Here is a 22952-nt window from a genome sequence, read left to right as displayed (position 1 = left end):
TGGGCCAAATATGGTTGCCTTGACGAGCACCTTTGCAAGGCGGCACGGAAATGACACACTTAGGTACTAGCCTTTGAGACCAAGAATATTAAATGATATTCATTTGTTTAGCCTATACCGGGAACGTAAGGTCGTGTCCACTCCCCACTGTACCTACGAATTGAAAATAATGAAACAAAAGAGAAAGTCGCCATTGTTTTCTCATGTACTAGTGAATATGTACGAATAACAAAAAGCCGTTTGATGCCCCGATGTCCCGATGTTCCGATGTGTAAGTAGGAACGAGCGTCGAGCGGTGTGTGCTGTTTGTGAGACAAATGACAGTTTCTTATCAGATAGTCTGTCTATTTGAATATTCATTGAAATATCTGTCTCAGCTCTGGCTTCTATATAATTGCATCAGCATACACCCAAAAAAGGGTTCGAGCAATGTTCACATGTCAACTTCACTTACATTCCAGGGATCACTCCTATCAAATTAACCCGCGCCCCACTGGGGTCTGTGTATAACACGCCCTACTGGGGGGGGGGGGCTATTCATAGCCCCCCCTCCTAACTCCGAAACTACTGGGCCGATCGTCAAAATTCAAACGGCGTCTGATAGCCCCGGAAAAACTGTCGAGCTAAACCTAATTTCATTGACCTCGAGGTCACCGATGACGTCACAGGTCAGGTCAAAGTAAAAATTATTAGCACTCTGGCTTGTTCACATTTTGGGCTCTGGCCGCCGTCTTATATGTCAGATCAGGCTCATTTTTGGTTTCCACACTCGTGAACAGATGCTCTAGATACCTTGAGGGTACCAAACTTGTACTTTGATTTTCAGGTCAGGGTCAGGTCATCACAGGTCACGAAAATATTATATCATGCGTCGGTCACGTGACACATGTTTTATGGTCCATTTAGGCAATAGATTTCGAATTTGATGTCGTCTATGTCATTCGAGGTCATTTTGAGTCGAATTTAGCTTAGGTCAGGTCACCTTCAGGTCAAAAAAGGTCAAATTTTGAAGTTGAAATTTTTCAACAAAAAAAGGTGTCTATTGGATGCAGTTTGAGCTCAGGAACACGATGGTGCCATTGATATTGGTGTACGATGCCAAATACGTACTGAAAAATTGATTTGAAAAATTAATAATTGTGAATTTTTTGCAATAATGCGTATAACTTGGCCATTTTTGAAGATATTTAGCTAAAACTTGCTAGAGTTAGTCATAATCATGCGTTCTGTCACATATATTCCGGTTTTTTCGAAAAGTCAAAAACTTTTTGAAAAAAAATATAAAAATATAAATTTTGAATATTATTATATAAAATTTTCGAAATTTTCAAAATTTTGAAAATCCGAGATAGCAGTTTGATAGCGCGGTCAATTCTGAGTTCTTTCATGCAAAGAAATTGGATCTAGCTTAAAAACTGAGCTCTTGGGAGCGATTGCCGTGGTTCAATGTTTTGCGTCGAAATCGGACGAACATGACGTCACTCTGACGTCATTTCCGGCCGACCTATGGTAGCTACGAAGTTCAAATTTTGACACAAGGTGTCAAATTGATGCAGCCGAAGGTACTGAAAGTTTGGCGTCGATCCGTCAAGCGGTTTGGAAGTTATTGTCGAAAAACGGGAGGGGGGGCTATAAATAGCCCCCCCCCCCCCCAGTGGGGCGCGGGTTAAAATGCCTCGAGAGGATCGAGCCTCACTTCTGGTATGTACCCGGTTCCGGCACGGTGATCCATATTCAGCATCTTTGATCCGAGAGCACTTCCTTGAAATATTGGTAATTACTGAAATACAACATCCTACCTTTTTTAACTTGTTTGTCGGCAGCTCTTCAGTGTAAAGTGCGTTGTCATGGAAGAAGGGAAGGGGGAATCCTACCGACTTGGCGTTTAACCCTTATTTAGTATGTAGGTGTGAACTTTGCGAAAAAAATAATCATACGCATTTTTTTCCTTTCGGGAGTGCTTCTACAGCCTGTAGATGAAATGTGTAGATTACTTGAGTACAATGAACAACAAAACATATTTCATTTACGCTTCACAGCTGCGTGACAAAGAGTTAAAACTAGCGTAACAAACGTAACCATAATGAGGCACATCTGATGGTAACATTACTTATGATGCGTGGATAAATACCCCTTTTCTGCTGAAGGAATATTTTTGGAATGACAGACACGGCTCACAGAAAGTGATCTCATGGACACTTGACTTTTATCTGAATAATTATGAAATAAAATGACCAATAAAGAAAAGGGACGCTTGCTTACATCGCCGTAAGTATAGGTATGTAAGTTAGGCTTGCTAATCCGCTGTCTCATCAGAGCGAGGAGAGCGGTTACCTAGATGGCGGCTATTCTGTTCGCGTGCCTCCCGATCATAAACAAACTAGCAACTCAGCACTGTTCAGCCTTATTCAATCTGGGTCCATTTCACCGACAGTTTTCTAGTGGTATCCAGTAATTACCGGTGTTCATTTGCCTCTGAGTCCCAGCTGTTCTTTGCGACAGGCAATCCAAAGCCATGCACGTAATAACTGTGTCATGACACTGATTCTCGTGCTCGAAGTTGCTTCGGGGCCCATGGTCCGCAAGTCAGTGGCGTGAGCCATGCAAGGTTACCAAGAAACGCTCTCGAAATCCGATGCGACGGATAACAGAAGGGCACTTAATAACCATACGTTTACTTTGCATAACGTCAGTACCAATAAGTGATTGGGCGCGCGGGGCTGGCTCGGCCGGCTGACGTGCGTGCGACATCTTGACCTGTCATCGGGAGGATGGCGGCGGCCGGGCGGGTGCATTATTCATGGCGGCGGCTGCGGGAGCGCTGCTTCCTCGGACCGGACCGGCAGCGGCCCCGGCGGGTCAGTCCACAGTCCACACCGCGGCACGGCCTTGGAACCTTCACACCGCCACACTGGAGTGCATCACGAGAGGGCCAACGTCAAAACAGCTGCCTGTGGTTATCCGGCTGAATGCACAAATTACATGTAGCACTTTACCTGACACAGAAACATTAAACTGACAGTCCATGGCTAACCAGTCTACTATGCAGCCTTTCCATAAACCTTGTGTCTCGGGCGTCACCAAACCGTGTTTAGAGCGATGCGCATCAGAGCGGTTGAGGCGCGCCGCCCGACGGTGTTGGGGCAGAATCCAGACCTGTCACCAATCACTCACAGCCTGTTACCAGACTCGAGATACGCCCTCACGCCATAACTGATAGGCAGCCGACACTGCTCAGATATAACAGTTGGGCTTACAGTGGTTTATAGTTCATCGAAGTGGAACGCTAATCCAAATGAGTCACCGATTGCTCGCGTGCCGGGCGGCTTGGATTCAACCTGCAGAGCACTTGTGAAAGCTGTATGCCCCTCTCATGCTACATGGGCGACAAGTTACAATTTGTGACAACAAGTGACAAGTCTGCATATTGGGAACCTCGTTTTCAACATGCTTGCATTTGTGCAATGCCGGGAGATTATACCAGATGTGGTCGGGCAGGGTGTTATTGATATAATGACACTTCTAGGTAATACCGACGCGCCCGTTACCGAACTATTCATATAGATGCATCTCTCGCTCCCTCTCTCTCTCTCTCTCTCTCTCTCTCTCTCTCTCTCTCTCTCTCTCTCTCTCTTTCGCTCTCTCTTTCGCTCTCTCTCTCTCTCTTTCTCTCTCTCTCTCTCTCTCTCTCTCTCTCTCTCTCTCTCTCTCTCTCTCTCTCTCTCTCTCTCTCTCTCTCTCTCTCTCTCTCTCTCTCTCTCCCATCGTGATGCGTCTTTTCACATACACGACTGTTCCGCGTAGCAACAGTGCAGGAGCTTTCACGCACACAGTCAGTCCTTAACAATCTCAGTAGTGGCCCATCAATTGTAATATGATGGCAACGGACAATACACATTTTATCATACCGTTGTAACGGGTCGGTCGAGGTGCTGAAAACTTGTTTGACCTATCATAAACATCAACTCGTCATAGTAATTAATGGAGAGTTAGTTTAAAGTCTTCTAACGCTATTTCTGTGTGATTTATGAAGCACATTACTACATTTGGTGATTCAACAGAACAGTTATCATCACCACGCACCCGCAAAAGCATGTATCTAACTATTCGAGCGCCAACGTTTGTATTATTTGTGGACATATCAGGAACGTTGAAAATAAGAAGTTGCTTTTCTACTTAATTAGGAGTCAATGGTAATATAGTTTAATCAGACATGGAGAAGCAGCCAGGAATTATATTTGGATTGCATTCACGCTTATTTACGTTCGTGCATTTTACGTAGAATATTTGGCTGCAGTATGTAAACTCCAAGAAGGTTCGAAGTCCGTGCAGCCACGGGTCAACAGTGAACATGTTCCTCCAGACGAGGGCTGGAATAGATTTCATTGGATATCATCTACCATTAGTGGCGACATTCAGTGGCAAATGACGTCTGAAGAGCATCTCGAGCTGAGCATAGATGACAAATGGGTTCCACATATCCTAGTAGAGAATGTGACTCTGACGTCCCGGGTTACAAGTAGATCACTGCATGCTAACACACCAGATAGGTGTGTGTTCTGTGTATGTACGAGTATGTATACCACAGGTAGGTGCATACATGCTGGGTCGGTCGCTGGGACACACTCTGTGGCACCTGAGCGGGGTTTCAGCGGCTTATCGCCGGAGCTGCATGCCGAGTTCCGCATACGACAGTTGCAGATCGACTGTCGAATTCGTCCTGCACTGACAGCGAGTATGTTGAGGATGTCCCAATGAGGTTCTGCTTCAGTTTCGTCTTTTCCCATACCTGCTACATTGCATGATTAAATCGAGACATCCAGGCTTTTAAACGGCACGTGCACTGTACCACACTTTTCAAAGTTTAATGCAATGCTTTAATATTACAAGCCGTGTGGTTCAAGGGGTGTGGTTAAACACGTTGAACCACACGGCTGCTGACGTCACTATCATATAGTTGTGAGCTTTTTGGCAGGTATGGGAAACACCTTCCAGCCCTAAGGCCGGGAATTCAATAAATGTCACCTCGCTTTTTTAGCAAAATCACCTCGGGCCTAACGGCCCTCGGATTTTTCGCTAAAAAACCTCGGTGACATTTATTGAATCATCCCGGCCCCGGGCAGGAATACAAAATACCACACGGGGCCGGTAAATGATTTCTTGAGGACAGAGGTCGTTGTTGATATTCCGCCCGAGGCCGAAGGCCGAGGGTGGAAAATCAAACAACGACCGAGGTCCTCAAGAAATCATTTCGGCCTAAGTGTGGTATTTATTTTACCATATGGTGCACGTAGTTGCAAAATGAGCCTTCTCAAAACCACGCTTCTCACCAGTTTCTTAGGATTTGACTTTGGTGATGACAATTAAGATTGTAGGTATTGAGTTTTGTTATTAAAAAAATAAAAAGTAAGGAAACGTTAAGAAAAAAGTGAACAAGGCGTGACGAATTTGAAGCCTTACTTCGAAATATCAGTTTCTCAGTTTCCAGCTCCCCTTATATCGTGTTCAACATCAGCAACCGTGGAATCGTGAACATCAAAATGAAGTAAGAAGCACGGCACGGTAACACCCGGAGCTGTCAACACTGCCCTGTCGACTATAGTCCAAAATGACGTGTACCTGAATAAAAATTTGATTATTGACGTTTATTTGCGTTTCGCATACCTACGGATAGATATCGCCACATGGCCCACCAAAGTTTTCCCGTCTTCTGGGCAACGCAAAGATAAAAGAATCATAGCTAGAAATTAGCTTTGTAAGCAATGTTGAAAGACGGGTCAATGACCTCAAAACAATCTGCTGGTATACGAAAAATGACCACGGTCCAAAACCGTTTCCCAGATACTAAAGCATTACAGACTACAGTCTAAGCGGGCCGAAAGCATATACCAACATTTTCCGAACGCTCGTGCCAATACTAAAGAGATACTCCACCATATGGTAATATATTTTACCATATGGTGGAGTATCTCTTTAGTATTGGCACGAGCGTTCGGAAAATGTTGGTATATGCTTTCGGCCCGCTTAGACTGTAATGCTTTAGGTATCTGGGAAACGGTTTTGGACCGTGGTCATTTTTCGTATACCAGCAGATTGTTTTGAGGTCATTGACCCGTCTTTCAACATTGCTTACAAAGCTCATTTCTAGCTATGCTTCTTTTATCTTTGCGTTGCCCAGAAGACGGGATAACTTTGGTGGGCCATGTGGCGATATCTATCCGTAGGTATGCGAAACGCAAATAAACGTCAATAATCAAATTTTTATTCAGGTACACGTCATTTTGGACTATAGTCGACAGGGCAGTGTTGACAGCTCCGGGTGTTACCGTGCCGTGCTTCTTACTTCATTTTGATGTTCACGATTCCACGGTTGCTGATGTTGAACACGATATAAGGGGAGCTGGAAACTGAGAAACTGATATTTCGAAGTAAGGCTTCAAATTCGTCACGCCTTGTTCACTTTTTTCTTAACGTTTCCTTACTTTTTATTTTTTTAATAACAAAACTCAATACCTACAATCTTAATTGTCATCACCAAAGTCAAATCCTAAGAAACTGGTGAGAAGCGTGGTTTTGAGAAGGCTCATTTTGCAACTACGTGCGTCGTGCACCATATGGTAAAATAAATACCACACTTAGGCCGAAATGATTTCTTGAGGACCTCGGTCGTTGTTTGATTTTCCACCCTCGGCCTTCGGCCTCGGGCGGAATATCAACAACGACCTCTGTCCTCAAGAAATCATTTACCGGCCCCGTGTAGTATTTTATATTCTTTGTAGGGGAGACCGGGGAGAAGTGGGCCATTATTTGGACGTCAACTTTGAAAAATCGTAAAAAAATAGAATATTTAAGATTTAAGTAAACTGATTGCATTTACTGGTAAACAGTTTATTTCTACTTCATTCTTTACTGTTTTTATGCGTGTTTGTTCACGTGTTACTTCTCAAATTTAAATTTTACGAAAGGTTGACTATGGGGTGAACTGGGACACGTCCAGGAGAAGTGGGACAAATGATGGGGAGAACTGGGACTGGTCAAGAAATGTGATTTAAATGGAATACAATTAAAATTTGATGACCCATCACGAAGAAGAAGGCGTTTTAAAAATTTACACTTAAAGAAATCACCTCGATTATCTTTTTTGAACTACGCTGACAGCACTGAGTATCCTGGAAAATGTTCCCGTGCATTTGCATGCGGGAGAACTGGGACAAGGCTTAGGCACGTTGTCCCAGTTCTCCCCAAGTCGTCATTTTTATTTCAACTGCTCTCCCACACAAAAGTATAACAGATACATAAAAAATGTTTCTGCATATATTTAGATGACTTCACTGACATCCAAAGGTGAACGGCCTGAACATTTCATATCGCTGAGTAAACGGCAAATTGAATTAGAGTACAAAGCCAGAAAATCACATTTTAGACCCCAACTCAATATCTCAGAGACAGGCAACCGGAAAAGGAAACCGCTTGGTTGTGACGTGCCCCGACTAAATTCATGAGAAAATATGCAAAAACAAAATTGTTTGTCCAATCGGTCACCCACATATTGAAGGTGTCCCACTTCTCCTCCGTCCCAGTTATCCCCACTCTCCCCTACATATGTTAGCTAATTTGTTATCCTAGTTCCTACCTCTATGTGGTCTATGGCCCAAAATATTCCAGTGGTCGGATATGACTTAATTTGCCCAATGTAGCCGTGTGGGCGCCGGGTTGCCATAATCAGACAGTTCACTGCGCAGTGTCATGTCACTTAGGACAGGGGCGCCGCCCCGGCCGATGTCACCTCTGGCGGTAGTGTGGGCGCCGTTCTCGGCTGACCTGTCGGCGGTGGGACCGTTTTCCTCAAGGGCGGGCCACCATCCATCCGATGACTCCAGGGTGGTCGTGTCTGGAGACGGGCGGTCTCAATGGAGCACGTGCTGCTCATTGCCCGGTACTGGTGACCATCACGTGCGGCCTGTCAGACCCAGCTGAGTGGAGAGCTGGCGCAGAGACCTAAAGAGGTCTGAGGATTCTGACAGTCTATAACGCTCTGAAGCCTGCAGGACGGACTACTCTGGGTCTCAAGGGTGTTCGGAGGAGGAATCTACCCACAATGGAAAGAACAAAATAAACGGCAGAGACGAAGGCTAGACGGGGGCCCACATGAGCTAGATGAAAAAGTCAGAAATGCATACATACATACATACATACATACATGCATGCATGCATACATATCCTCTCTGAAACACTGTGCGCAGAAACTAAATTTATATTTATCCGTCGCGCCTGCGCTCGCAGAAAAAAACTGACTTTGATGAACGAAGCTCTATTCGAAGCAGAGGTGTACAAAGTACAGTTTTTTTGGTGAGGTGATGACGATACATGATTAATACAGACCGGTAATAACAGACGCTGGACGCGGTGACGGGGATGGCGGCAGGGATGTCAACGCAGTCGAGTGAACGGGAGCTCGAGACGCATCGAACTGCGCATGCGTGTGCGCTGGTGCAAGGCCCGGCGCAGGACAATGTCATTCGGCGACTAGGCTCCGACGGGTGCGGACGTGTTCTGCCACGGTCCGCATTAGTTAGGTTGCTCCGATCCGAATTGTGCGCTGGTTGGTTTGTTTCAGACAACAGACCGGTGCATTTCCCTCCCTTCTCCGTCATCTTGTTTTATTCAAGTCTATATTTCACTTTGTCTTCTAAATTATAACATTAATATTCACATTCTCGTTCTCCCTCCATCGGTTTCCGGCTCCACTCCATTCCTCGTCGGTTGCGGCCGGCCGCGGTGATTGGCCGACGCCGGTCACGTGATCGTGACGTCAGCCCGCCGGCTAGCGGCGTTCGCGCGGTTTCTTGGCGCGGTTTGTTGGCGCGCTTTTTTCTAACCGCAGGCGCGCCTGGGCACATCTTCGCGGGTAATTCCAGTCCTGTTTTGGCCGTAATAATTTGTCAAGCCCTCTATTTTTGCCACTGAATTTGATCATTCTAATTTCTATTTCTAAGAAAACAAGGATGGCACCCACGCTGTCTCGCCCCCGCCCACCTCTTGTCCTCCCTCTCATGGGCCCCTATCCATCTGAGCCTACCCCCGAACCCTTCCCTGACCCGATGATGGACCAAGTTCCAGAGGGCCAGTCCTTCATCCATTTGACTCCGGATGGCTCGTTCCGCCGCCTCTCCCCATTTAAATTGCAGAGGGAGATGGACCTACTAATCGGCCCGTGCGTAAACGCAAAAGTGATCCGGTCAGGCAACATATTGATCCGGGTTTTTAACAAGGACCAGGCTCGACTCGCCCTGAGCATCACCACCTTCTGTGGCACGGCCGTTACGGCCGCCCCGGCTACCCGCCTAAACACCGTGGCGGGCACTTGCTACTCCCCAGCACTCCAGTACATCGAGGAGGCCGAGATTCAGGCGGAGCTCCGCTCACAAGGAGTAGTAGAGGTGACGCGCCTCCGATCTAAGGGGCCTAACCCAAACCCGCTGCTTAAGCTGAGGTTCCTTGGCCTCGAGTGTCCCCCTGCCGTGTACGCCGGCTACGAGGTCCTGACTGTGAGCCCGTGGGAGGTGAACCCGCGACTCTGCCGGCGCTGCGGACGTTACGGGCACCTCCAATCGACCTGCCGTTCCAAAAAGGCAAACTGTCTCCGCTGTGCCACACTGGGACACAGTTCGGATGAGTGCCAGAGTGAGGAGGTCCAGTGCGCCCACTGTGGCGGCCCTCATCCCGCCTGGGATAAGAATTGCCCGGCGTGGCACTTCCACAAGGAGAAACTGAACCGGAAGTCGCCCTCCGCCCCTCCACCCCGCCCGGCCGGGCACTCTATCCCGAGCGAGCGTCGATACGCCGACGCCGTCCGGGGGACTAACCCCCGCTGCTCGGGACCTCAGGCTGGACCAGGGCAGCGCTCCGACCCGAATCTGACCCCGCCGCTCAGTACGGCAGTGGAGCTCCCTCGTCCGTCGCACACAGAGTCGACGGAAACTGTCACGGCACCAGTCCCCCAGACTGTCCCCACCCTCGACGAGACGGACACGGTCACAGAGACTCCGAAGGGAGCAGCTCAGCCTCTGGCCGAGGTGCCAACTGAGACCCAGCCAGACCACGTCCACATGACCCCTGCAGCAGAACAAACTGACGCGGTCGCTGTAGCCAAGGCATCTCTCGACGACTCAGAGTCGGTGACCCCTGTCAAGGAGATGCCCATTGAAACCCCTCAGACTCCGCTTCCCGCAGGCTCCGCGGTCCCAGAGACCCCAGACGTTGCCAGCACGTCTGTTGACTCCGCAGAATCTCTAGATTCTCTTGACTCGCCCAACGATACTGTCGTTGAGGCACAGTTCACACAGGAACTTTTCGAAACCCTCGTCTCCGCCGACCACCCAAAACCCAGGCCCATGTCTTCTCGAGCACCCTCTCCCGCTCGTATTCGAGAAAGGTCTTCATCTCGCTCCAGCTCTCGCTCCCTTTCGACGGGAAGACGACTTACTCGTTCGCACGCTTATACCCAAGAACACCAGTAAACAAACACACACACGGTAAATGACTCAATTTTCTGAATTCTTTCTCCAATGGAATACGAACTCGTTGGTATCCCATTGGGGGGAATTCAAGAACTATATGTTAAATAAAAAACCGTTACTAGCCGCCATCCAAGAGACCCATTTTAAAGATTCAGATACATATAATTACAATTTCAACATTCGTGATTTCTCTTTATATACAAATAACGTAAATGAAACCCACCGCCGGGGCGGCTCGGCTCTTTACGTTTCAAATAAACTTTTGCATCATGAAATTTTCCTCCGAACTACGCTTAACGCAGTCGGAGTAAAAGTTAAAATTGCACAACTAGACCTCACTGTCCTTTCGATCTACCTTTCACCTAGCCTCCCACTTTCCTGTCCTCTACTCCTAGACCTTTTCTCCCAACTTTCTCCGCCTTTTATAATCATGGGGGACTTCAATGCACACCACCGCACATGGGGGTGCACAGAAACAAACTCGCGCGGAACACAACTTCTTAACGTAATTAACTCACTCGATTTAATACTCATTAACAATCTCACGCCCACATTCACACGCACACGCAATGGAGAGGTCGTACACTCCGTCCTAGATCTCGCCATTACAGACACAAACACCGCGACACTTTTTACACAACACGTTGAAGATGACTCTCTTTTCAGTGACCACTACCCCATACATTATTTACTCAACGTCCCTTCAGGACAGACAAACTTTAATTTTTTGCCAAGGTGGAACTTTAAGAAGGCCGACTGGGCGTCTTTCCAAAAGTATATTGACGAATCATTGTCTACACCTCCACCAGATATAAACACATTTCTTAACGTCATTCTTGCCGCTGCGCATCAAAACATCCCCCATACTGGCCCCCCAAAAGAACATAGAAGAGCTCCCTGGTGGAATGCAGACTGCCAACGCGCCGTAGCCCTTCGGAAACGCGCACTCCGCCAGTTCCACCGCCGCGTGTGCGAAGCAAATGCGGAAGCCTATCGCAAAGCAAAACATGAAGCCTCTTTGATAATTAACCATGCTAAAACCACCGGCTGGCAAAACTTTTCAAATAACTTTAATCGTTTTACTCCTTTGTCCAAAATTTGGTCACTAATAAAATGTTTCTCGGCAAGACGCAGCAACCCTTACAAAATCCCTCATCTTCACATTAACAACACCCACTACACTATCCCTTCAGACGTTGCAACACTCTTCGCACAGCATTACGCGAACATCTCCTCAGCACAACAATACACACCGCAGCTCACCGAAACACTCGCACACGAACTGTCTACACTGAACTTTCACTCAAGCAACCGTGAACTGTACAACACACCATTTACGAACCACGAACTTACACATGCCATCTCGCGGTGTGGCAACACATCAGTAGGACCGGATCAGATTTCTTACTCCTTTTTCAAAAATCTGACTGAATCCGGTCTCAATACCTTTTTGTCTTGCCTAAACTCTCTATGGGAGAACAACAGCTACCCAGAACCCTGGCGCACCAGCACCCTTATACCTATCCTAAAGCCTAGGAAACCACCTTCTAACCCATCTAGCTATCGTCCTATCTCTCTAATTAGTTGTGCCTCTAAAATAATGGAACGTATGGTCAATGGGCGAATTAGGGCTTACCTAGAAACGAACTCCCTTCTCTCTCCGTTTCAAAATGGCTTTCGTCACGGCCGATCAACTGCAGACAATATAACATACATTGTAGATGATATCCAACGTGGTTTTCAAACAAGAAAATATACCCTTGCTGTCTTTATTGATCTCCAAAACGCATTCGATAAAGTAAATAAAATTGCCCTCCAAATAAAACTTCATAAAAAAGGATTGCGGGGCAGAATGGCCTCATACATTACGAACTTTCTGAGCAACCGAACTTTTAACGTAAGATGCGGCAACACATATTCACCTCCTTTCCGACAGGAGCACGGGCTACCACAAGGCAGTGTGTTGTCCCCGACCCTTTTCCTTGTAATGATTGATGACATAATAGAAACACATAATGCTAAACTTAAATTTTCAATATATGCCGATGACATAGCCGTCTGGGTTACTGATTCATCTGTACAAACGGCGTATGCTTACATGAACACAGCACTTGATGATATTAGAAAGTGGTGCGACAAATGGGGACTTACCGTGTCCCCAATTAAAACAGTGGCAATGATATTCGCTCCCCCTAGAAGCCGTTTTACTAACCCCCCTAGACTACAGATAAACAACATACCTATTGAATATGTAAACCAATTTAAATATTTGGGAGTCACCCTAGACAATAAACTCACATTCAATAAACACTTCGAAGATATAGCCCAACGCTGCGAAAGACGTATAAACATACTTAAATGTATAGCTGGTAAGAAGTGGGGCGCAGATAGAAGCACACTTCTCAGACTATACATTTCCCTAATTCGCCCTATCTTGGACTATAATGCTTTTCTATTTGATGATATAGCTTCTAAGAAAATTGAGTCATTGCAAATAATCCAGAACAAAGCACTCCGCATAGTTGCGGGCGCGATGTCCACGACAAACATAATATGTCTCCATATTGAACTAAATCTGCCTCTACTTGTACAGCGTCGGAAATACCAGCTCCTTCGGTTCTTCGCTCGGTCGTGTTCCTTCCCCTCTCACCACACATATAAAATACTAAATAACCGTTACACTGAAGATCTGCAGCCGACTGCTCCTCAAAGACGCTTCCTGGTTATCGCCTCTCGAATTCAAATGGTACTCAACGTCTTTCGAATATCCCATCCGAACATCATGCCCTCACCTTCACTTTCCTCTTTCTTCTTACAACAAATCAAGCATATCGATTTCCTATTTACCGATAAAAAGACAAAAATTACAAAAGAGGAAGCACAACAGCTGTTCTTTGAATACAAAGAAGAACATCAGGCAGACGCATATATTTATACCGATGGTTCACGGAAAGACGGACACTCTGCCGCAGCTATAACTTCGCAAAATTATGAAAAAACAAACAGACTTCACGACAGCCACAGCATATTCAGCGCTGAATTGATAGCGATTAGTTCAGCTCTTAAATATATTGCAAGCAAACATTTTCAGAAAGCAGTGATATGCACAGACTCGGCTTCCTCTGTTAGGACTTTGACGACAAGAAAAACGGAAACACATCCTTTGGTATACAAAATAAAAAAGCAGCTGATTGCTCTACAGAAAGAAAAGAAAGAAGTAAGAATCCTCTGGATCCCCGCACATATGGGGATCCAAGGTAACGAACGGGCAGATAACCTTGCCAAAACTGGACTCCTCTTCTCGTCTCGAAATCATCTTCCTCTTCCAGTTATAGATTTCATCAACCATATTTACGTCTCCTTTATGCAACTTCGACAAAGAGACTGGGACACAATCAAACATCCACATCTCTATCCGATTAAACCATCAATTTCCCATTTCTCTTCTTCAAATCAACCTACAAGACAAAAAGAAACCGTGCTGGCCAGACTGAGGCTAGGACACACGTATCTTACACACTCGCATATATACGACCGTGTACCACCTCCAATATGTCACTATTGCCCCACACATCCAAGATACACAATACAGCACTTCATACTCCACTGCCCACGCCTACAGCACCACAGAAGACACATTATAAGACACATTACCACACATGGCCTCAGTCTGGATTTGCCAACTATCCTTGGCGACCATCATCCAGAGCTTCATGATTTGCTTTTTATCTTTCTCCAGGAGGCACGTCTTATTAACAGCATATAGAAACCACCTCACTGAGACAAAAGGAACCCCGAGCACGGGCATGAGTGGGCGCCGTGGGGACGATAGTAACGCGGCGCCCAGTTCCTTACTCGTACAACCCAAATCCCGGTCGTTTATTTACATTCTCCTTTTGATTGCATCGTGTGCTCGCGCTCTAGCCATTGATGTTTCTTGCACTGTGTAACTGGCATGTGTAACTGGCGGCCCCCTATTGCGCTCTCCGACCCGCTAAGGCGGAGTCGTTGAGAGCCAACGCCGACTGGCAGCCAAGGTGTTTACGCCTGTGGTCGCCGGGCGCCCCTCCCCAGCACGGGGCCGTCATTATCCCTTCCCTTTTACCTCCTACACATGAGATTAAACAACTGTAGGGGTTTTTTCCCCGCGCTCTTTGGCTTCAGCGCGGGGTTTTCCCCTTTGCAATAGGCGTCAGGTTTTTTGTTATTTAGGACTTTTTCCCTGACCAATACACCCCACACCAGTACACTGACACCTTACACAAGTGTATGAATATGTGATGTAAATAAATGTTACCGTTTTTTCATCTGTGTTTTGTTCCGGCTTTTTCGGCACTTCGGCAAAAGTAAGTTCCCCCATTAGATTTGCTCACACACACTAAGGATAGGCTCCCACGTTGCTATTGCTTCCGGGTTCACATAAACCGGCTTAACGTAAAACTTTGTTCCTGGCCAAAATTGCCAGATGTAATGACCCCCGGCTCCAGACTGGCTTTAGGCTGGCGGAGCAAAAAAAAAAAAAAAAAAAAAAAAAAAAAAGCAGGACAATGTCCGCTCCCGGCGCAGGACAATGTCCGCTCCCGAGGCCGGGGTAACGGCTGTTAAATTAAAAGAGTTGCATGCGCTGCGCTACCGATAAAAGTATTCAGGTAGCTGGTGCTCCCTGAATGACCATTTTAACTTAGAACGCGTGCCAAGTCGACTCGGTCAATCAGAAAATAGAACCGGGAACATGAGAGGAAATCAATTGGGGGGGGGGGTGTAGAAACAGTGCCTATTATTAGAAGAAAAATAATTTTTTTTCACATAATAAAAAGAATCGAGTAGGTATACAGGAACAGCGGGACGTTAATCTCAAAATAGCAACAACTTCCAGTGGATTAAATACGATTGAAAAACACGAAACATACCTAAGTGACGAAAATAACGAGTTTACAATAATATAAAGCAGGATAAGAAACGTCCTTGATGTGTAACATAAACAGGGCGGACAGCGACAGAACGACGGCGCACGGACAAGCTGACTTAGGGAGACAGTGCGGCTAAATAAACAGCGCTGGCGCACCACACTACCACTAAAATGTATTGATAAATGACTATTTCTGTAACACTTTATTCAAAGATTTTAAAGGACAGCCAGAGGATATACGTCAAATCACGAGGAGATTATGTGACAACTTAAACGTTTGTTTGTGTAAAACTAAGTTTAAGCCCGCTTTTATCTAACATAAGAGATTATTCAGGTTAAAAGCCATTTAATTTGGCCGCACCTAAAAGTTCAACGTGCACATAAACGAATTTCCTTTATGATTATTTGAATTGGACAAATTAATTCGTATATGATGTAAGATAAAAGATTTTGATGTTTTTATCTTACATCATATACGAATTAATTTCCTTTATCTATCACCGGCAAAGCCGCTGCGCTATACCAACTGTTCTCCACCTCACCAACGAGGTCCTTGAACCTCCTCGTGGCTATCCGCGCTCGCTATAGAGGATAAGAGCTTCCTCGTGTTATTTCTGAGAAAAGACCAGATGGAATCGTTCCCAGTTATTGGCTCTCACTATCACGTTGCAGTGATTGGTTGACACTTTCTCCGGTTTCCATTCACTCAAGATCTAGCCTAGTTTCATGGCACGCTTGGTGTTATTTCTCCTGAGGGCGATGTTAAATGGGTTCCCATCGACGATAGCTGTGAAGTGGTTTGGTAACGGCCACTAACGACGAACATTCGATAGGAGAGTATCAGTTAGCCGCAATTACAAGGTGTGAACAGGACAATAGTGTGGTGTAAATGGCACAGTTACATGCGTGCTTAGAGCGGGGCAATTCATGTTCAGGTACATACTTGCTCCGGCCCAACATGCACTAAATGCTTGTACTGATTAGCCCAGATGTCTGAGTTCGGCTGTGTTTTATTCTGGGCTGCGAGGAGTGTTGGTTTGTCGATCACTGGCCAACTTTTCAACCCGAACACGGAACAAGCCAGCGAATGGAATAGAGTAGTGGGTAAGTAGAGAATGGGGCTCATGTCCGCCTATAGTGTTCCCTGCCGACCGTAATCTTCTATGACGATAAATATAAAATGATTTTAGTTGGAATAAGACAATACAAAATATACCAACATTAATGCACCCAGTTTTTTTTTAATCAGTCATAAATGAAAACAATTTATTGCCATTGCTGCTGATAGGTATTGTGACTCTCCGATCACTAACAGCAGACATGTGAAATTGAATATCAATCGTGTTTTCGTCGGCATGCCCTTTTCGATGAACGAATAGGCGATTATGCGTGGGGATATGAAGGTGTGTTTTAGTTTAACACGTTAAAATTTGTTATGCTAGAAAATGTTTAAGCGTTTTAACTGGTTTTTCTCGTTTTTGCGCGGTCGATACTGTTCAGCATTTGGTGTTGAGCCGTATTTCCCTGTGTCGCATCCCGTGAAAACGTGACGAGTTTCACTTGTTTGTGACCCGAACCCCACTGTCCGGTGCCGCTCCCCGCGCCGCCCGGCCGCTGACACAGATGAGACCTTTTAAACTCGCATTAGTCGTCACAGTACCTGAGCTGACACCCGGTGACTGTCATTAGTGACGGACTCCCCCGCGTCCAGTCACGGACTGGTTGAGACCCGGTCCAGCCATAAGCAGGGTGAGCCCCGGCCCATATTCGAACAATGGAAGATGGGACTGGGCAGGGAACTCGCTCCAGTCACCGACAGACGAATGGTTGGTAGTTGGCATCTGGAGGATTGCATATGTTTTATTGCAGTTACAGACGTGGATTGTGGAAGAAAATCAAGATTTTAAATTAGTCCAACAAACTAAGAGCTTTGGGGATGAAAAAGGTTGTTTTATTCTCACTGTTTTCACTCAAAATCACCTATCAGATAAATAGATACTTCATGAACGGAATGATGAAAGTCCCCTTTTCACAGAAATACCGAAAAACATAAAAGCTCAGCCCCAAGAAACGGGTTTGAACCAATTTCGCTCGCCTTGATCGTTCAACGTCAAATGGTCAAGTATATGTTGTTTAATAACACTCCATCACTGGTGAATACTCAGAACAAAACTCGGTTCTCCTTTTTGGTGATGATAACCGTTGTTTCTCTACCATACATTTTCGAGAGGTAGTATTTGCTCCGTGCACAAGTACCGAGTTTTAGTAACTAAACCTATATTGTTCCAGCCATTTGTCATTCGCCCCTAGTAACTACGGTCTCAAAACCACCCACGTTTACTCGGTAACCAGTTGAGTGGAACTCGACCTCGTTATGTAAACCAACTGCGTCACCTGAGGTGCCGACGACGCACGGATGCGGACGACCACCAGATTGCCGCATCCGACGCACGGATGCGGCAATCAGTCGCTAACGACTTTTGCCGCCCGCCCCCTTCCCGTCCCGTCCCGTTCCGCCGTTGCCACAGAACCGCCGCGGGAAGTGCTTCAGGGCATTATTTACATATTTGTTCGCTTTTGGGAGCACTGTGGCGGTGAAGCGGTAGCCCCGGAAAGCTCATGTAGGCATCATAGGAAATGAGTGCTGCCTGAACCCTTTCCAATTCCTTCTGGCCGTCAGTAGTTCCAGCTTTCAGACCTGGCACCGAACAATTGGGAGGATGGCATGGGCGCGACGCCCATGCCCATCCTGCCGCTGGGAATGGTGGAACAATGGGACTGTGCCGATTGCCGTAGTCGAAAAATGGGAGGTCAGAGTCAGTGTTTGAGCTAGGAAAAAAATGGCGAAGTCTGTATCGGAGCAGAGGGTTTGGGAGCACGGAGTCCATGTTTGAGCTGGGAACTTTGAGAACGGAGTTTGTGTAATAAAAGGGAGCTTGGAGGACGGAGCCTGCGTCAAAGCCCGGCAGGAGGAGGGAACTCCGCACTAAATCCGCCCACCCACCGGCCCACCCGCCGGCCGACAGTTCGTCTTGGCTCCATGCACGCGGCCGGGGAAGAGTCCAGCGCCCGAATTATGCATGAGACCCGCGGCGACGCTAATAGGCGCTGTCCAGCGCGCTAGGCATCTGTTTGCCCGGCGCCGGCCTCGTTAATCGGAGCGTTTATGAGTGACGCTCACGGCACAGCCGGCGGCCGGCTGGGCCCGGCACTGGCCCGAGACCTCGAGACCGTGAGGGAAGCGGGGCACGGGACACTGGAGCGAGGCAGCACAACGAGATAGGAGCGGCGGCACGACACAACGGGCTGAGAGAAATGGCGTGGTGATGATGTGGTGCACAAAAAAATAGAGACAAGGCAATGAAAAAATATAATGAACTTTTCTGTTGGTAATTAGCGTAGTAGATAAACTAACGCAGTTATGTAGTATATGTGGTCCAAGAAGGCGTGATTGATTTTTTTTTTTGGGGGGGGGGGGCTCAGTATATTACGTTGTGACTTTTGGATAACTGACTAGTCCGTGCTACCTGTTAAGTGCTTTTAATTTAATTAGAACTGCTAAATACAGTTTCTTTACATCTTTCATGTCCACCTTCGTGCTGAGTGTTAGTTCTCATTAAGCAGCACTATGCTTTAAATCTGCCACAAATATGATGCATAGTTTACTGACGTAAGCTTATGAGTGCTATCATTACAGTAGCACATGGAACCTTATAGTCAGCTGGCCTTTAATCAGCTCGGAAGTGATTGATAAATAGCTGACCACATGCATTTAGATCAGGCTTTTATTCACTCTGCAGTAAATAGCTGGCCATTATGCAAATCGACACTGCTTCGCTTTACTCTATTCAGCAAAGGACGCGATAAACTCCGATGAGGGCTGTTGCTCTTACATGGCTGCATTTGTTTTTAAGTTCATTCCAAGCAAGCTACCTGACTCGTATTGTAGCGAAAACGCCAAGGGCTCAAAATATCGAAAGCTCTGTCGCGAGTTTTAGCGAGACTGCAACGCAACACAGGCTCACATCACCACAAGCTACCAGTGTGCTTTCGACAGCCATGGAATACGATTTTCATGAAATCACAGTATAATACATGAGCTAAGCATATCGATCAATACAAACTGGTGGATTTGTCGATTAGGTACTCGGTCAGCGAGCATATGCTTGTACTTATTCCGGCATGCGTACGTGCATGTGTTCACTAAGTAACATGGGCGGGTAGCTACAACGGATATCTGTGAACAGCCAGGATGTATTTCAATAGCAAACGTAACACATTTGAAAGAGGTCATTGCCAGCTATTTCGTTCCTTCACTTGGCTTCTGCGATCTGTATGATACCTATAAGATATGTCCCAGTGTAAAACTGAGGTAACCTAGCCCCGGCGACTTGTCCATCGTTTGGGTCCATGTGTCCTGCATGATCTGCCTATCGATGTAATCTGGTGGTCTGATTTGATTCTGAATCTCGTTGCAGGAGTCTGGGTCTGCAGGGTCTGGATGTGTGGCGCAGTCCTCAGATGTATGTGGTGGGCACATCGCCCCTGTGTGCCCGAATACCGGGCCTCAGCCCCGGCCAGAGGAGACTGTGTCAGCTGCGGCAGGTCAGTCGAGGTCACGGCCTCTGTGTGTCAGGTCAATGTGTGTCAGGTCACTGTATGTCAGGTCAGTCGAGGTCACGGCTGCTGTGTGTCAGGTCACTGTATGTCAGGTCAGTCGAGGTAACGGCTGCTGTGTGTCAGGTCAATGTGTGTTAGGTCAGGCGGGGTCACAACCTCTGTGTGTCAGGTCAATGTGTGTCAGGTCAGGCGGGGTCACGGCTACTGTGTGTCAGATCACTGTGTGTCAGATATGTCAGCACGCTGGGTAGATTCCCTTTGGAGCATCTCACTGTGCTTAGCCTCACTGAGAGCTTCAATACCTTATGCCGGTCACTTCAATGGTCGTTTGGTCGAGCGGCCCGGCCCCCTTATTTATCGGGTCTGTAGACCCGATAAATACCTCCCCCACAGCGCCTCCCTATCTCACCACTATGCACCCGGATGTATGCCTCCTTGCAAAAACAGACACACATAGTAAATAAACGTTGATTTATGACACTGAGTGGTAGCGACGGGAGCCATTCCGCCGAAGCTGTATGTTATGGATGCTATGCGGATGGTTCCGCGAGCCCCTTTGCATAAGCTGCAGTAAGAATGCACCGAGCTCCTTGCACTAAGGAGAGACAATGTATCTGATGACGATCGCATTAGCTTACCGGTGATAACGATGCATGTATATTGTATATTGTATACAGGGTGGACCAAAAAGGATGGAAACATTTTAAACTCGTATAAAACATTTATTATTGCATGCATGTGACTGGGAATGATACCAAACAAGAGTAAATTTCGTGGAAATTCATAATAGCATCACTCTCATATGCTTTCTCTCGTTTTCAGTCTCTCACAGTGCAGATGTTCGAAGTGACCACCTTCGCGAGACAGGCACAGAGCGACCAGCCTGGCTGCTGACACGATAGCCCGCTTGTATGGCTCACACAGCCTTGCTGATCGATCTCTTCAGTTCAGAGGCTTTCTGGACCTCCCTTGTAGACCTGGCCCTTGAGATGACCCCACAGTAAAACATCCATAGGGGTCAGGTCGGATGAGCAGGTAGGCCAGTTCCGACTGGCACCGCGGGATATCATCCGGTCACCGAAGTGGTTTTCGATGCACTTTAGCGTTGTTTTTGTGATGTGAGGAGGCGCACCGTCTTCCTGGAACCACATAAGGTCTATGATGAGGCTGCCATGCTTCGTTTGGACTCGCTCTCAGAACTTCCTCAGCGCCGCCTGGTATGCGCTGTTGATTGACGGTCACGGTGTCGCCGCTCCCTTCCTCGAACCAAAGTAGACCCACGATTCCTTTTCCGCTGAGGGCACACCATTTCGGTGACGTTGCTGCTGTGCAGTGACTTCTTTATCATCTCATCTCAAGGGCCAGGTCTACAAGGAAGGTCTCTGTGACCTGAAGAGAGCGATCACCAAGACTGTGTGAGCCATACCAGCGAACATGTGTCGGGCTATTGCGTCAGCCACCAGACCGGCCGCTCTGTGCCTGTCTCGCGAAGGCGGTCTCTTCGAACATTTGCTGTGAGAGACTGAAAACGAGAGAAAGCAGATGAGAGTGATGCCGTTATGAATTTCCACGAAATGTACTCTCGTTTGGTACTATTTCCAGTCACATACATGCAATAATGCATGTTTTATGCGAGTTCAAAATGTTTCCATCCTTTTTGGTCCACCCTGTACCTATAGCATGGGTGAAGTATTCCTGAATACCTAATCCATGCCTATTGATAGTAAGGTCACTTTTGCCGAGGTGCTTGACTTTTCATGTGTGGGGATTATGCGCACTAAATGTCTTGATGTCAAAGTAGTCATGACAAAAAGTATTGTTATATTCATTTCAGTACATACATTCAGATAACCTTTAATCAATGTTGCAAATAAGTCAACAACACAACCTTGACCGATAAGTGTTCCGTCACACTAAATTGTTCCCTGATTTGGCCCTCGCTGCCCGCAGGACCACATGAGCAGCGTGGGTCGCGGCGCGCGGGCCGGTATCGCCGAGTGCCAGCACCAGTTCCGGACCAGTCGCTGGAACTGCTCCACCGTCGACGACCCGTCGGTGTTCGGGCCAGTCCTCCGAATACGTGAGTTGAGCTCCGGGCCTGTGCTTCGTATACCGTAATGCGGAGTGGCACCTTGAGTCTCCACCTAATAAGTGTGCGTCGAGCACACCACCCGTCGGTGTTTGAGCCAGTCCTGCAAATACGTAAGTAGCGTATCAGGGCCCCTGATCCGTATACGTGAGTCAAGCCCCGAACCCCTGCTCCGTATGTGAGTGGCACCCCTAACCCCTGTTCCGTATGCCAGTGGCTGCACCGGGCCCCTGCTCACTATGCTCAGTGCTCAGTTACGTGAGTGGCACCCCGCGCCAGTCCTCCGCCAGCTTTGCACTGTTTTCAACTAAAACAAGGCACTGAGTGCAGGACTAGTTGTTGCTCAAAGCAATTACGATCACGATGCCACCATTACCTATACAGAGAAAGACACGGTGGTTAGAATCACAAATGGAACTTTAATTATATTCAGAGCAACATCCGGTAGGCTCCATAGTCTGTTTGAAGGCGCCGTCTTTGACCTTTGCCATATACAGCGTCCTACTGATAATTTCACACTGAGACAAATAGCCATTTTCAACTTGCGCAGTCTTATGGATCGTTTTATTGGTACGCATCCTGGACCGGACCTTCAACGCGTAGTTCGACAACACCTATATGGCCATGCAAACTCCGCCGACAGTGACCACACATCTGTCTGGCATCAGCCGTGCAGTACCGGCGCCTGTGATCATGCCGCCGCTAGGGCTCGACACTGAGTGTCGGCTCGTTAAAACCAGCCCACATATCACCAGGTGATGCGCTATTTCACCGCGGCACGGCGTGTATTTTCCAACGGCCTGGGGCAAGCTGC

General features: G+C 47.1%; 1 protein-coding gene across 1 annotated transcript in view; it reads left to right on the top strand.

The window, feature by feature from the left end:
* LOC122379947 (protein Wnt-5b-like) overlaps positions 1–22952 on the top strand; it is a 34237-nt gene that overhangs the window by 1233 nt on the left and 10052 nt on the right. The window contains exons 2-3 of the mRNA XM_043362634.1: positions 19908–20034; positions 22000–22129. Of these exons, the coding sequence (XP_043218569.1) occupies positions 19908–20034; positions 22000–22129 (257 nt within the window). The remainder of the gene's footprint in view (positions 1–19907; positions 20035–21999; positions 22130–22952) is intronic.

This window comes from Amphibalanus amphitrite, unplaced genomic scaffold (genome assembly GCF_019059575.1).
Source record: "Amphibalanus amphitrite isolate SeventyFive unplaced genomic scaffold, NRLGWU_Aamphi_draft 000087F_arrow, whole genome shotgun sequence".
Classification (NCBI taxonomy): Eukaryota; Metazoa; Arthropoda; class Thecostraca; order Balanomorpha; family Balanidae; genus Amphibalanus; species Amphibalanus amphitrite.
This window is presented reverse-complemented; position numbering and strand designations above follow the sequence as displayed.